The sequence below is a fragment of the Giraffa tippelskirchi genome, chromosome 10 (genome assembly GCF_054371585.1).
Source record: "Giraffa tippelskirchi isolate mGirTip1 chromosome 10, T2T-mGirTip1v1.2.pri, whole genome shotgun sequence".
NCBI lineage: Eukaryota > Metazoa > Chordata > Mammalia > Artiodactyla > Giraffidae > Giraffa > Giraffa tippelskirchi.
The window spans coordinates 160,322,535-160,339,675 of NC_137284.1; the positions used below are offsets into that span (position 1 = coordinate 160,322,535).

Sequence of the window (17,141 nt, forward strand, 5' to 3'; positions counted from 1 at the left end):
TTCTTTTCCTATTTTAATTGTAATAGTAAATTAGAATTAAAAACAAGACAAATTTTAGCTATGGCTTTAATTTGTCCTCTCGGTCCCTTTTGTACCAGCCTATAATAAACTATAATCACTGGCATGTCATGGCCCACACGAAGGAAGCAATGAACCCCATCTCTCTTAGCACCCAGCTGACAGTGACAAAGAGCCCCAGCTAAAACCATCAATGAGCAAAAGACTATCAACCTGACCCACTCCAGCTTCAATATCATTTCTATATTACGTTTTTCAAGAAAATGTTTTAATAATTCTCTCATTGTAGACAGAACTACATCTTACTGCAAGATAGCGATTTAGAACTAAGTTTACTATTGTATTTATTAATGTCACTAAATTCTGGCCCAGAATCCTATAATTCCAAGGTAATACAATTAACACAAAACATTTCAAACACATGTCCAAAATCCAAACACTGTATTCAAGCTGAACTGAATACATTTACAGATATCAAAGCACTGTCGACACATATTTTAGCCTCTAATCCTCATGTGATTTACACATTAACAGCACAATCGTTCCATACTGATAATTTTTCAGAATAAGCCGTTAAATTTATTTTCAAATTAAGTCCACTCTAGCAAAGTATTCCTAATGATACAATTAATAACTGTTATTCATCCAATCAATGAATCTTTACTTGTCCCTGTGCAAGAACTGGGACAGGTGCCTCATCGGAGATTAAGAGAATTTAAGACATGTTCCCAGGCCTCAAAGAATTTAGCATAAATTGATAAAACATTTAACAAAAAAGACAAAAAATAATTCAAGAAAATCCCATAAATGTCACAAGATGGCAAATGATTCACACATGAATACGGATACCATCACTGCCCTGGGCTAAGAGAAATCATCAGACATTCGGGACTACCAACTCTGGCTCTGAAATGACACTACCTCCAGGGGACCCAAAGCACCACCCTGGTCAGAGCAGGGGCTTGTGGAGGTCAGGGGGTCAAGGGAGTTTAGCTCAGGCTGCACCCATCTCACAGCGGGTCCCTGAACCTGTGCTGCAGCTCTTTCCCCAGGTCTGGAATGCCTAACTGGAACGGACATGCTCAAATGCAGGCAGAATCCCCACACAGTTCCCTGACCTGCAGAATGAGAGCTATCACAGTGAAAAAGGCCAAGCAGGAGCCACCAGAACCACCTCTAACCTGGAAACCATAATCCACAAGAAATCCCATGTTCCTGAGTGATGCGGGGATTAGCGCAGCCATCAAGGACTTGAAAGATGAGAGGAGGCTGACTCACACATCCCCAAGAGGGACCTTGGAGAATGACTGTGGGTTCTCAGCAGCTTAACCTGAGAGCAACTCTCAACCAGGGGTGCTACGGTGAAGAAGCTGCTTCACTGTGAGGGCAAATGAATACATCTCCTGGTACCTGGTATGCCTACCAATGTGACAAAAGCTTTTTTTCCCCATCCCTGGCCATGAGGCCTGCATTGGCAGGCAGGTTCTTCACCACTGGGGCTACCTGGGAAAGCCCGTCCATGAGGCCCGCCAGAAGCAGTCTGCTTTCAGCTGGCAAGGCAAACAACTCATCTTCACTGTCCTGACTTCGGGGCCCAGCTCCTCCTGGCCCAATGTCACAACTGAGTTTGAGGGATCTCCGACACCATTCCCTTCCAGGGGACTGCACACTGCCCCACTACACAGATGACAGTATGCTAGTCAGACCCAGTGCGTAAGCGGCAGCAACGACTCCAGACTTGTCGGAAGACACTCCAGGGCCCAGCGGTGTGGGTCACAGCCCTTCCAGGCTATGGCACCTGGCCTGTCCTACACCAAGTAGAGGCGCACTGCTCAGGGCCTTCTTGGGATTTGGAAAGGAACATACTCCTCGCATGGGTGTGTCTCTCTGGCCCATTGCTGAGTGATACAGAAAGCTGCTGGGTTTGAGCAGGGCTCAAAACAAGAGAAGGCTGTGCAGCAGGTCCAGGCAGCTCTGCAGGCTGCTTTGCCCTTGGCCTTATGACCCCGCAGATCTAATGGTGCTGAAGTGTCAGCAGCAGAGAGGATGCTGTTCAGGGCCCATGACAGACCCTGGAGGGGAATCACAGCAAAGGCCCTTGGGATTTCAGTACAAAGTCCTGCCATCCCCCTGCAGGTAACTACTACCTTACCGCTGAGAAAGTTCCTGGCTTGCCGTCAGGCTTACTGGAGACTGAACGCTTAACTGTGGGTCACCAAGTCACCATGCAGCCTGAGTGGGCCCTCGTGGACCGGCGGGCGCGCCAAGCCACAAAGTGGGTGTGCCAGCAACAACCAACATCAGATGCAAGTGGCGACCATGCCTGACAGGCCCTGAAGGCATGAGTAGATCACATGAGAGTGGCCTAGATGCCCACGGTCCCCACTTCCCTCCCCTAGCTGGACTGTACCTGTGGCCTGGTGGGCATTCCTTCTGATCAGCTGGTAGAGGAAGAGAAGAAGGGGCCTGGCTCGCAGACGGGTCTGCCACACATGCAGACACCGCCCCCAGGGGGATAGCCCTCCCTGGGACATCTACAAAGGCCAAGAGTGACAGGGAATCCTCCCAGTGAACAGGACTTTGGGCAGTGCACCTGACTGCTCCCTTTGCTCAGAAACGGCCAGACACATGATTATACATTCATACTGGCCTGTGGCTCAGCTGGAAGGTCAGGGACTTGGAAGGAGCATGACTGGAAAACTGGTAACAAGGAGATTTGGAGAAGAGGTGTGCAGACAGCCCACTCTGAATGGGAAAAAAAGTGAATTGATTTGCATCCCATCAAAGGGAGACCTCAGCAGAGGAGTCTCATAGCAAAGTGGACAGATGGCCTTGTCCTAGTCTCACAGGTTCCGGCAGCCTCCTCCCCGAGCCAGCCCGCATCACCCCGGGAGCGCATCAAAGAGTGGCCATGGTGCTTGGGACGGAGGTTATGTGTAGCCGCAGCAACGCAGACGCACACTCTCCACAGCTGACCTGGCTCCTGTCACCGCTGCCTTCACCCTCATGCTGAACTACACCCTGGGTGCTTCCCTGTGACAGTCTGCCCCATTCATGCTTATAATTTTTAAAAAGCAAAGAAGCAAGCATATCTAAGGCTGACCAATCTTCAACCCCAAGACAATGTTAGGAAACAAACACTCCTTGGATGTCATCTACAAGATTAAACACAACTATGAATTCAGAAGAGAAAGATAAATATCAAGCTTTATGAAATTCACTACAAGCAGCTCTCCCAAAAAACCAGAAGAAGAAACAAAGTTAGGCTCATCAAACCCTCGAGAACAACGTCCAGCGCTGGCAACTAGGACTTCCTAAGACCTACCATGAGAATGTATCTAGAAGCAATGACGTAACTTAGGGGCTCCTCCTCTAGCTCCCCAACTTTCAGCCGACATGGTCACTGGAGGTTAAAGCTAGTGCATACAGTTTACCTACTCATTCAACACACGTTTACTGGGCTACCACTATGTGGGAAGCACTTTTCCAAGCCCTGATTCATAAACAAAATACAATGCCTGAGCTTACACCTCTGACATTATAATCAGAAAGGCAACCAATACAAACAAATACATTTACTTCCAAGGTTAAGACTCCAGCATAAATACATAGCACATCGCGTACTGATAGTTCTTACCTTCAGTCCATAAAAAGAATAAGTAAATGGCTATGATTCGAGTATTTAAAGGTCATTAAGTATATCATGCATTTTCTGTTTAGTAAAACTGGAAACAAAGGCCAGCTCCCTCATAATTCTGGTTAGCCTGGACTACGACCACCCGCACCTCCGGGAGAACACCTGTAGCCCCATCCTCAAAACGCACGCCCCACAGAACCTTATGGAAAGCGAAGGCCAAAGGGAGCAGTCTTCAACAAACATTTCAGACAACATGTGCCAAAAACTTTTGCAAATCATGTATTTCCTAACTACTGGTTAGTAACAAACTGTTATCTAAAAGTAATTCACCAGAAAAATCACTGATAAATATATTTTTGAACCCACCATTGATAAATACAACTCACCTTACTTTGCAGGTTGTTTCCTACCTTCCATAGTGACGTTCCAGTAGATGGCTTACTTTTTTGTGTCAATTTCAGTAAAGACCTTAATTTGCTTGAGTTCAATTGCTAAGCAACAAAAATGGAGTAATTTCTCTTTATTCACTTAACAATTAGTCCTAACTTAACTGAATTCATTTGGTCTTCAGGGCATCAGTGACTCCATTTGTTTCCAGGGTCAAGTGTGACAGAAAGCACAAGCCCAGTGTAAAATACCCGACAGACTAAGGTGTCAAAATTCTTCTTGTCAAGAAACAGGATAAGCAGTATTAAAGGACAACTGGGAAGAAAACATTTGCAATTAACCTGACAGTTAATACTTAAAAACTTGCAAAATGGACACAAGAAATACAGGGGGGCAATTTACTAAAAAACAAATACAAATGACCGATAAATGTGCTTTGTAAATGCCTACCCTCACTAGTAATCAAAGAAATGTAAATTTAAAAGGGGAAATGTCTCATCTATTGAATTCCAGTAGGGTTCCATTTCATTATTTATTCAGTTATGTGTTCACATGCACACACACAATATTCAAGGGTTTAGGTAACAGTATTCACAGTAATTCTCTGGGTTGTGAGATTGTAATACTAATTTTCTTCACTATAAATTTTGCTTTCCAAATTTTCTACAGCAAATATGTATTTCTTTAAACACAAACACAAAGGGGTAAGAAAAAAGGTAGTTATCTGTATAAACTCCAGATGGATTAAACAGTTACGTGCAAACAAAACCATTTTTTAAAGAATAAGAAAAAAAGGAGTATTTGTCACATCTCATGAAAGGAGATCATCTTCTAAATACAAAAACAATTACAGAAACCAAAGGAAGAAAAAGACTGGACACATAAAAAGCAAAAATCCTGCAACCAAAAAGGCAAAATTAAAAAGTAAAATAACCAGAGAAACATATTTACAAAAATCTGATAAACAGCTGATGTGTTTCACATATAAAGAGATAACATAATTCAATATGGAAAAAAGTGGACAAAAGATAATGAAACACATAAAAAAGATATGTGTATTAGACCTTTGTATATATTTTACAAATTAAAATGTCCTACCTCACTAAACATTTCCAGCAAATCACAGAGCCAAGATTGAAATTCAGATCTATTTTGCTTCAAAGCAATATACCATGTTGCCAAAATAGGTCATTATTTTTTAACCACATTAATTTTAAAATCAGTTTTCACTCCAATCCCAAAGAAGGGCAATGCCAAAAAATGTTGAGAGCTACCATACAACTGTGTTCATTTCACATGCTAGCAAGGTAATGCTAAAAATCCTTCAAGCTAGGCTTCAGCAGTACATGAAAAGAGAACTTCCTGATATACAAGCTGGATTTAGAAAAGGCAGAGGAACCAGAGATCTAATTGCCAACATTCACTGGATCATAGAGAAAGCAAGGAAATTCCAAGAAAACATCTACTTCTATTTCATTGACTATGCTAAGGCCTTTGACTGTGTGGATCACAACAAAATGGGAAAATCCTAAAAGAGATGGGAGTACCAGACCACCTTACTTACCTCCTGAGAAACCTATATGCAGGTTAAGAGGCAACAGTTAGAACCAGATATGAAACAACAGACTGGTTCAAAATTGGGAAAGGAGTATATCAAGGCTGTATGTTGTATGTCACCCTGCTTGTTTTCCTTATATGCAGAGTACGTCATGCAAAATGCTGGTCTCGACGAAGCACAAGCTGAAATCAAGATTGCCAGGAGAAATAACAATAACCTCAAATATGCAGATGATACCACTCTAATGGCAGAAAGCCAAGAGGAACAAAGAGCCTTTTGATGAAGGTAAAAGAGGAGAGTGAAAAAGCTGGCTTAAAATTCAACATTCAGAAAACGAAGATCACGGCATCTGGTCCCATCACTTTGTGGCAACTAGAAGGGTAAAAAATGGAAACAGTGACAGATTTTGTTTTCTTGGGCTCCAAAGTCAAGGTGAATGGTGACTACAGCTCCTTGGAAGGAAAACTGTGACAAATCTAGATGTCATATTAAAGAGCAGACACGTCACTTTGCTGACGAAGGTCCATCTAGTCAAAGCTATGGTTTTTCACGGCAATGGCGGCCCACTACAGTACTCTTGCCTGGAAAAGCCCATGGACGGAGGAGCCTGGTAGGCTGCAATCCATGGGGTCGCAAAGAGTCGGACACAACTGAGCAACTTCACTTTCACTTTTCACTTTCATGCATTGGAGAAGGAAATGGCAACCACTCCAGTGTTCTTGCCTAGAGAATCCCAGGGACGGGGGAGCCTGGTGGGCTGCCATCTATGGGGTCTCACAGAGTCAGACACGACTGAAGTGACTTAGCAGCAGCAGCAGCAGCAGCATGTATGGATGTGAGGGTTGGACCATAAAGAAGGCTGACTGCCGAAGAATTGATGGCTCTGAATTGTGGTCCTGGAGAAGACTGTTCAGAGTCGCCTGGACTGCAAGGAGACCAAACCAGTTAACACTAATAAAGGAAATCAACTCTGAATATTCACTGGAAGGACTGATGCTGAAGCTGAACCTCCAATACTTTCGTCACCTGATGAGAAGAGCTGACTCACTGGAAAAGACCCTGATGCTGAGAAAGACTGAAGACAGGAGAAGGGGACGACAAAGGATGAAATGGTTGGATGCCATCATCGACTCAATTGACATGAGTATGAGCAAACTCCAGGAGACAGTGGAACACAGAGGAGACTGGTGTGCTGCAGGCCATGGGGTTGCAAAGAGTTGGACAAGACTTAGCAACTGAACAACAACAACAACAAATTTTAAAGTTGTCCTTGACAAAAAAATTTTTCCCCCTTCTATCACACATTCTGAAATGACTAAAGAAATGAACAGCAAATAAATAAAATAGAAAGTATGGTAAGCTTTTTTTTTAAGGTCTGAAATGGAGGTTGAGTTCTGCCATATCCAGATAAATCAAAATTCTCTTGCTAAATAATTAAATGAAAATGCATTTATAAAAAATCACAGTATAAATGCTGCTTCTTGCAGAAAAGCTTTTCACAACTAAGAATCAGACTAGTAAGTAAAATCTGATTTTCTGATTTTATGAAGGACTCAAATAGTTTACTGAAGGAAGACCCATATTTTTATGGAAAATAAGAAAAGGAAAAATTTTAAATATAGTACGGTATAAAATAAAAACACTAACTGTGATTATATTAAGACATACATACTAACCGTGAATCAGGGAGCCATTCAGCCACTGAATATAGTAGTTTTGAGGGAAAGAAAGCAGGATCTCATTGCTGATTATCGAGAAGGGTAGAAGCAGGACTGCCCCAGCCGACACCGCCAGAGTGAAGGTGCTGAGAAACAACCTGGAAGAGGAGAGCCACCGTCAGCAGAGGCGGGGGGGCCACGGCCGCAGAGTCACTCACAAAGAACAGAAGCAAACTCTGCCAGTGTCTAAATCCCAAAAGAATTGACATGCACTTCATTGAGTATACGCAGTTGGAAGACAGATGATATACGTATGGTCCCAGAAGTTAGACTAGACCAACTAAAACTCACTCTGTGAACAGACCATTAAGTCTACCAAGTCGGCCTAAAGCAGACATAGACTGGAGATAGAGTATTTCACACATTTTATGAAGAATAAATTGTAGTCTCATTCCTCTTTTAAACTTAAGTATTTATTTCACAATTGCATTTAATTAACAAAGCTGGAATATATGCTAAGAGCAATGCAACAACTGTTTCAGGTGAAAAAAATACTTGTAAAAACAGTATGAAAAACGACTAAAGCTAAAATGGTTATTTCTAGAAGAAAAAACTTACAAAGCCATTGGTCCACTATCTCTTAAAATAGGTAAAGGTTAAATAAACTATATAATAAATTGTAGGAAACTATTAAACAATATTTAAAAGGTGATTTTGTCACTTTTTAAAATAAGAAAACTCAAAATGTGTAATATGGAAAATGTCTAAAATAAAGTTAAAAAGAAAAAGCACAGACAATAAATATAAACTATGTTCTCTCCCATCCCCCTCCCCCAACATGTATATTTTCACACAGGAAAACAGGTACATTAAAAAAATCTAGCATAATATAGAACAACTCCTATGAGAGGGCCCATAAGGGGCTTTCACTTTCTCAGTTATACATGTCCAAAATGCTTAAAATTTTATATCTAATTTTTAAAGTTTTTTGAAGACTAAAATGGCAAAGGAAAATGGAACCTCCCTCACTAAAATTAGAGATGAAATTTTAATTTAATATCCCTTCTATTAAATTTAACATAGAAAGAATGTGAAAATACATGTAAGAAAATGTAAGAAAAAAAAAATCATATAAGCTCAAATCACATCTAATAGAGTAACTTTGAGGCCAATGCCATCTTGTGGCAACCAAGAGAAGTGTTTTCCTACTTAAAAGCCAAAGATAACCTGCCCTGTTTAGCAAATCACTGATAAATTTTTTAATGGAGACCATATGATACATGTCAAAAATAGTTTAACTCAGACACAAGAGAAGGCTTACGAAGTGGTTTTGCTGGATGGACAGCCTGTTTCCTGGGAAAAGTGGGGACACATCTCCATCCCAGGTGCACTGCCAACTTGGGCACCTACCCCAAGTGACCTCCCGTGACCTGCATCTCTGTCCTCCCAACTGTGACGGCCACCCCTGCTCCCTCCTTCACACCCACAGGCCCCGCTCCCAGGTGCTGCACGAGACTCCCAACCCACCCGCCCGAGCTCCCCTGGCCACGACAGAGCCCACACACTGTCAGGCTCACCCACCGGGTTTTCAGGCTCCGTGTGTCTGGGCAGTCAGCCCTCTCCCTCGGGGCCCCTCTGCATCCTCTGCCCCATGAAGCCTTCCTAGCCCTCTCCCTCTTGGCCCTCAGCACACTGGCCAGCAACCCAGCTGTAAAGGCCCACCATGGCTTCTAAGTCTAAAGGTGGGAGGCGTATGTGACCAAGGAGTAAGCATATCAGGACACGCAAATGTTTTTGCAATCAAAAGTTACCCAGAAATCCTGAATATATAGTCACCATAAATAAAACAGTGGACCTTACATCAAAAACCTTCTAGAAAGTATTTGACTGGCCTTAGAGATACAAAACAGGGTCATACCATCTGCTGCCCTTGAGTGACTATGAGAACTATCCATAAAAGGCTCATGCGGCAGAGCTAAAATGCCAACAAGGGGTCCTCAAAGCAGGGCCCTGGGTCAAGCCAGAAAATGCAGACATGGTGACTGGTTATACAACTACAGAAAAGTGTTCCTCAGAACTGAAGGCAGTTTTAGAAACGTCACCTTCTGAAACACAGCAGACTCTGACGACAGAGCCAACAGGACTTCCTGGTGTGGGCTGAGAGAGGCTAAGGGATGACCAAGACCTTCTGTCGGCTCCTTAAGCAAGCAAATTTCAACAGATAATCGGTCCACAATTATCCATGTGATTGCTTACATGTACTTCCTTGAAAAAGCTGCTATAATACTTTTAAGGTTGCTGTAATACTTTAGGTGAATTTTTTCCATATTTCCGCCCAAAGGGCAGAATTAAGTTTTGAAAATTCATGACTCTAGAATTTGAAACACGAGAACTGAACATTAAAATACATACGAAATCCTGTTGACTATGGCATCTTCATCTTCTTGTTCATCTGCAAAAATGTTCAAGGCAAAAAAAAAAAATGTTCAAGGCATTAATATTTTTATCTTCCAACAAAATGTTTCGTTAGTTTAATAAAACATAAAATATAAACCTGAAGAAGCAATTTTCCAACTCTAAATCTCACTAAATCAGATAGGATAGAATATGGTTAAAGAACAAGAGTGTTTTGACTGATCAAAAAATCCTGATTAACAAAACTCCCATATGTAAATTAAAATCTTCCAAATGTTTAGTGCTCAGGGAAATAAAACTCAGTAGAACCTTGGAACCACATTCAAGTTGATTGTTATACGAAGTCAGTGAAATGGCTAATGAATGAAATTTTCTGGTTGATAATGTGTGTTAGTCACTCAGTTGTGTCCGATTCTTTGTGACCCTGTGGACTGTGGCCCGCCAGGCTCCTCTGTCCATGGGATTCTCCAGACAAGAACACTGGAGTGGGTTGCCATTCCCTGCTCCAGGGGATCTTCCTGACCCAGGGATCAAACCCGGGGCTCCTGCATTGCAAATTCTTTACCATCTGAGGCACCAGGGAAGCCCCTGGTTGATAACAGCCAAAAAAAAATTTACTATAAAATTAAAATTCAGAACCTTTAGAATCACACACTTTTCTGTAATTTGAGCCTATTGTTGGTAATGGCAAGAATGAGGATTTTACCCTAAACCACCCTGCACGCCACTGCCTTGACGCTGCATCATCCTGCCCCAGTTAGACACCTCGCTTTGTGCCCCTTTCAAGGAGCGGATGGCCCTTGCTCTGGTGCCGCCTCGCCCTCCCCTCTCCTCCCTCATGGCTCTCGGCCATCTTTTCAGTCCTCCCACATAATCTTACCAGCTAAGGAAACTATGATCCAATTACAAAAATTTTACACAACACCCCAGCCCTTCTTTCTCCTCGATACCTCACTGGGGTTGTCCTCAAAGGCTCTCTGTGTGGGTCTCTGGAATTCTGAGTACCCACCTGCTTCAGTGACAATGGCATATTTGGGCCATTCTCTTAGTCCAAACTCTATTCTTAATTACTGGCTGCCCAAAATACTTTTACAACCAGAGAGACCACAAAGTACCACTGTCACAATTAATTTTTATATTGTTGTACCCACACCTAATCAACCACAAAATCTTCAAGAGTGTTTTAATAGCTTCACATCCATTTCAGTTCTATTGCCAATATTCTTCCAACCAGGTCCAGGGTCTTCATTACTCTCCCCTGTGATTACTGTAAAAATATCTAATAAGTCTCCTGTTTTCCTGCTCATCATCCCCTAATTTCCTCTAAAACAATGCATTGCTCATTCATTCTCTATCTCTTCCTCATTCAATGCACATAATCTGTGAAGCTTGAGGCCAAGACATCTTTTAAAGCAGCTAAGATACTGTCCTGGATACCAGGTCTTCAAAATTTTGACAGATGAAGGAATCCAAAGAGTATTTCAGTGCAGTCACAAAGTCAAGCAGTGCACTACAGCAAGCACTATTTCCTGATTTCTTTAAAAATTCTTAAAGCTTAATATGATAACATAAGGAATCTTTAATATATGAAATCCTTAAATAGTTACATGGCACCTACTATTAGCCTAGCATCACAAGTGGAAATCTTGTGATTTCAAAGAAGTAGCTCAAATTTAACAGAAGTCAGTAAAGTAACTACTTTAGTTATTTTATAAAAAACACTGGTTAGTTACTTACAAAACTCTAGCATAAAAATCTGTGAATAAATCAGCACAAAATTCTTTAAAAAAAAAAACGATATAATGGTCCCCCTGGTGAGATAAGCATACATATGAAAAAATAAAAGAATAACATAATACATAATTGAATGTTAAATGGTATGATGGATGTGTGCTAAGTCACATCAGTCACGTTGGACTCTTTGCGACCCTGTGGACTATAGCCCACCAGAATCCTCTTGGCTCCTCTGTCCACGGGGATTCTCCAGACAAGAATACTGGAGTGTCATGCCCTCCTCCAGGGGATCTTCCTGACGCAGGGATCTAACCTTGTCTCTTTACATCTCTGCATTGGCAGGCGGGTTCTTTACCACTAGCACCATCTGGTTACTATGGAGACTCTAAATTCTAACCACTTTAGAAAGAAACCATATTCTGGTAGTGAGAGAAAGAACAGGGTAGGGGTGATGGGGGTGAGTATGTTCAAATTCAGAGCCGAGGAACCAAACATCCTCATAAACTCTGGAATTTCCAAGACACTGAAGAGCCCTGGACTATTCTTAGTTGAACATAAGAATGGGGATAAACAAGGGCTCAGGGCTAAGAAGTAGAACTGGGTCTGACTACTGACCGGGCAAGCAGTCAGATTCCCTGGAGGTTATTTTTAGTGCTCTTAGTATCAGGCAACTGCTTGCTTCAACCACAGGCATAATGAACACACTAACCATGCTGATGGTACCATGCCGCCATGGAACATGTCTAGACCACATGGCATTACAGTCAAAGCTTTCACTACACTGTGTCTGCTTACCTGATTTTCTCTTGTATCTTGTGATGATGAAGTAGGAGACAATGTAGAGAATGGCAAAAAGAAGGAAACAGATCTGAAACAAAACAAATTTAACACATTTACATTTTTTGCATACCTTTTTAAGTAAAACAAAATACATCTTTGGTATTTATAAGGAAAAAGAATTTAATCTATTACATAGTAAAAATTTTAGCTAATAAAAAGTATTATGAAATATTAACTCATACAAGCTAGTCAGCCCAGTTTAATATCATTCCAGAAAAAAAGCCCAATGGACATTTTTCTTTTCATAACTTGACCAAGTTGTTTTAAAATCATGGAACTATTAAGAACGAGACCATCACTGACAACTTTGAAAAGTAAACTCATGAGATGCTACTATCCCCACCAAATATTAAAACACACTCTGAAGTTTCAATAACATTTAAAGAGTGTGCTGGCACCAAAACCTGACAGATCAATGAGACAGATTCAATCATACAGAAATCTGGAATTCCCCGGTGTCACACTGGATAGGAATCTGCCTGCCAATGCAGGTGGCATGGTTCCATTCCTGGTCCAGAAGATACCAGGGGCCATGGAGCAACTAAGCCCATACACCACAGTTACTGAGCCCTCGCTCTCGAACCGCAAGTACTGAGCCTGGGCACTGGAGTCTGCGAGGCACAACCACTGAGCCCGTGTGCGGCAACTACTGAAGCCCGTGCACCTGGAGCCTGTGCTCCACAGCAAGAGAACCCACGACAAGGAAAACCCTGTCTGCCACAACGAAGAGCAGCCCCTGCTCACTGCAACTAGAGAAAGCCTATGCAGAGCAACAAAGAGCCCCCCACACAACTAAAATCACAAAGAATGTTTTTTAATTTTTTAAAATTTATGTCACAATAAACTGGAAAATTCTGAAAGAGAAGGGCATACCAGACCACCTGACCTGTCTCTTGAGAAACCTGTATGCAGGTGAGGAAGCAACAGTTAGAACTGGACATGGAACAACAGACTGGCTCCAAATAGGAAAAGGAGTACGTCAAGGCTGTATATTGTCACCCTGCTTACTTAACTTACATGCAGAGTACATCATGCGAAACGCTGGGCTGGAGGAAGCACAAGCTGGAATCAAGATTGCCGGGAGAAATATCAATAACCTCAGATACGCAGATGACACCACCCTTATGGCAGAAAGCAAAGAAGAACTGAAGCATCTCTTGATGAAAGTGAAAGAGGAGAGTGAAAAAGTTGGCTTAAAGCTCAACATTCAGAAAACTAAGATCATGGCATCCGGTCCCATCACTTCATCGCACATAGATGGGGAAACAGTGTCAGACTTTATTTTTGGAGGCTCCAAAATCACTGCAGATGGTGATTGCAGCCATGAAATTAAAAGACACTTACTCCTTGGAAGGAAGGTTATGATCAACCTAGATAGCACATTAAAAAGCAAAGACATTCCTTTACCAAAAAAGGTCCATCTAGTCAAGGCTACGGTTTTTCCAGGGGTCATGTTTGGATGTGAGAGTTGGACTATAAAGAAAGCTGAGCGCTGAAGAATTGATGCTTTTGAACAGTGGTGTTGGAGAAGACTCTTGAGAGTCCCTTGGACTGCAAGGAGATCCAACCAGTCCATCCTAAAGGAGATCAGTCCTGGGTGTTCATTGCAAGGACTGATGTTGAAGCTGAAACTCCAATACTTTGGCCACCTGATGTGAAGAGCTGACTCATTTGAAAAGACCCTGATGCTGGGAACGATTGAGGGTAGGAGGAGAAGGGGACGACAGAGGATGAGATGGTTGGATAGCATCACCGACTCAATGGACATGGGTTTGGGTGGACTCCGGGAGTTGGTGATGGACAGGGAGGCCTGGTGTGCTGCAGTTCATGGGGTCGCAAAGAGTCAGACACAACTGAGCGACTGAACTGAACTGAACCATGGTTATACATACAAGAGGCCTCACAAATCAATGTGGGACTGAGGATTATTCAATAATTACACCACATATCAAAACAAACAGCAGTTGCACAAAAGTTTTTTAACATTGAAGTCCTCTTAATTTCTATCTTATCTCAGGTATGGCAGGCAAAAAGGGCTGGGTGAAGGAATGGGAGACCTCAGGACAGTTAACAACCAAGTGCTTGAGATAAAGGCTTAGTGGAGCTGTGGACCACACCAGAAGTACTCTGAAGGCTCTCAAATGAAACCACTCCAGGGAGTGATGAAGCCGAGAGACCTCCCTTGTGCATGGGTTTCTGAAGAGGGGTTGGTGGCCGTTAAGACGGAGAACGGCCTTTGACTAGGCAGTAAACAGCCACTGAGCAGGGTGGTGACGTGATCTGACGCACTGCAGAGTTTAGCCCAGTCACAGTGTGGAAAGTAAACTAGAAAGGGGGAATGACAGGAGCAGGGAGAACAGTCAGGAGTCACTGAATAATCCAGAGGAGAGGTCGCACAGACTCTGCAGTGGAGGTGATGAGGAGGGAGGTTTTGAAAGCAGACTTGACAGGACTTGCAGGGATGAACATCGGGTTCTTGGCCTGCGAAACTGCAAGGACAGAGCTGCCATTTCCTGAATCAGGGAAGATTACAAGAGAAGTAGTTTTGAGGTAGAAATAAGAAGCAGAGTTTACACTGTCTAATTTGAAACGTATATTATTCACTCAGGAGAGGAGAGGCTGAATGGGCAGTTGGATGTAAAGCTCTGTGCAGTCCAGGGGGAGGGGCCAGGCTCGGGGTAAGAAGACTCAGCAGCAGGGGACAGCGCCCTTGAAGCCGTGAGGCTGGGTGAGCTTCCACCGCAGTGGGGAGCGTAGCAGAGGAGAGAAGTCGGAGAACAGAGCCCCGGGCTCTCCAGGATTTAGAAGCCAGCTGACAGAAGGCAGCAGCAAAAGCTGACGGAGAAGCAGCGGTGAAGAAGAGACCGATGTACCGAAAGCCAAGTGCAGAGTTTATCTAGGAAAACAGAATTATCAACCATGTCAAATGCTGCTGACAGGCCAAGGAAGATGAGGACTGAGAACTGACAACTAGATTTAGCAACACCCAGGTCATGGGCGTCCTTGACAAGAGCTGCTTTTCTGGAAGGGTGGAGACAAAACCCTGACTGAAATGAAATGGATCAAGAAGGGAGAAAAAACTGCAACAAAATGAAAGTAGTTCTTTTCAGGAGTTTTATAATAAAGGGCAGCAAACAAAGGAAATGTGAAACAGACTGTTGAGAGGGATTTTTTTAAGATGAGAGAAGTTACACAATTGTTGGAATGATCTACTGCTTACTCACTGATGCAAGAAAGCCAGAATCTCTGAAGAAAGGTACTCAAGTTGAGGGGCCACAGGCACAAATTTATGCACAGTAAAAAGGAGGAGGAGGAAAGGCAGGAGCCGAGAACATCTGAGTCCCACTGCAGGCGGTAAGTAGATGGTGGTGGCAGCGCGAATGGTTTCTATTTTCTCGGTGAAAGAGAAGCAAGCACATCAAATGAATCACACGAGGGTGGGGCAAGACATACGCACGTCACACAGGATAATCGGAGGTAAATGTATTGGAGAAACACCATAGAAGTGGTGTTTAAACAAATGTTTAAAGAAATGGTCTTTAACGTTCCAGGCAAGCCCAAGCCAAAACTGGAAGCAACACAGGAAGCCTGACGATGCTACACAATGTGAGAGGAGAGCTCGACCCTTAGATGCTGAGGCAGGTGCAGGCTGAGTTCCCACGAACCATCACAGGCGTGAGGGAACAGGCACCTGTCTTACTGTATTCTCACTGTTCACTGAACCCGTGGTAGGCAAGGCCAAGCGGGGAAGCTGGAAGAAAACTCCAGGAGTCGCAGGAACGCAGACACGGTTATGCTCTCCTGACTGGCAGAGCAGCCGCAGCAGCAGACGTGCTGTCCCCTCTCCTCTCGTGCTTGACCCAGAGGACACAGCCGTAATGCAGCCATGACATAGCGCAAGGGCTTGTTCAGGAGGAGCTCGTAAACGCTTACAGAACAGTGGGCGGTGGCCAGGCGGGTCCGTCACGGTGCACATGGGCGGTGCTGTAAGCGAGCTCAGCTGTTACACAAGCACGTATTTACAAAACGTGAGGCCAGAGAGCCTGACCACTGCCACTGCCTGACCACTGGTCAATTGCTCTTTCCCTACATTCCACCCCTTCAGGGTCTCTCACATCAAAATCTACATGCAGCTTATCTTCCACAGTATTCCCTTGGCGAGTAACCCAGACCTTCCAGGACACAGTCTTCACAGTACCTGCTCCGAGTCTGGGACAGGCCCTCACAGTACCTGCTCTCAGTCTGGGACAGGCCCTCACAGTACCTGCTCCGAGTCTGGGACAGGCCCTCACAGTACCTGCTCTCAGTCTGGGACAGGCCCTCACAGTACCTGCTCCGAGTCTGGGACAGGCCCTCACAGTATCTGCTCCGAGTCTGGGACAGTCTTCACAATACCTGCTCCGAGTCTGGGACAGTCTTCACAGTACCTGCTCCGAGTCTGCGACAGGCCCTCACAGTACCTGCTCCGAGTCTGGGACAGGCCCTCACAGTACCTGCTCTCAGTCTGGGACAGGCCCTCACAGTACCTGCTCCGAGTCTGGGACAGTCGCCACAGTACCTGCTCCGAGTCTGGGACAGGCCCTCACAGTATCTGCTCTGAGTCTGGGACAGTCTTCACAATACCTGCTCCGAGTCTGGGACAGTCTTCACAGTACCTGCTCTGAGTCTGGGACAGGCCCTCACAGTACCTGCTCCGAGTCTGGGACAGGCGCTCAGAGTACCTGCTCCGAGTCTGGGACAGGCCCTCAGAGTACCTGCTCCGAGTCTGGGACAGGCCCTCACAGTACCTGCTCCGAGTCTGGGACAGTCTTCACAGTACCTGCTCCGAGTCTGGGACAGGCCCTCACAGTACCTGCTCTCAGTCTGGGACAGGCCCTCACAGTACCTGCTCCGA

General features: G+C 44.0%; 1 protein-coding gene across 16 annotated transcripts in view; it reads right to left on the bottom strand.

Moving 5' to 3' along the window:
• Positions 1–17,141, bottom strand: part of LMBR1 (limb development membrane protein 1) — a 138,365-nt gene that overhangs the window by 101,099 nt on the left and 20,125 nt on the right. For 7 of the 16 annotated variants that reach the window (XR_014067088.1, XR_014067087.1, XM_081535397.1 and 4 more), the window contains exons 2-4: positions 12,203–12,275; positions 9,671–9,710; positions 7,277–7,416 (exon numbers count right to left, since the gene is read on the bottom strand). Coding sequence is in view for 6 of the 16 variants with exons in the window: in XM_081535397.1 (XP_081391523.1) it covers positions 7,277–7,416; positions 9,671–9,710; positions 12,203–12,275 (253 nt within the window). In the remaining 10 variants the exon portion in view is untranslated. Of the gene's footprint in view, positions 1–4,041; positions 4,358–7,272; positions 7,417–9,670; positions 9,711–12,169; positions 12,276–17,141 lie in introns of all 16 variants that reach the window. The other 9 variants (XM_081535407.1, XM_081535402.1, XM_081535409.1 and 6 more) reach the window with 6 other exon arrangements.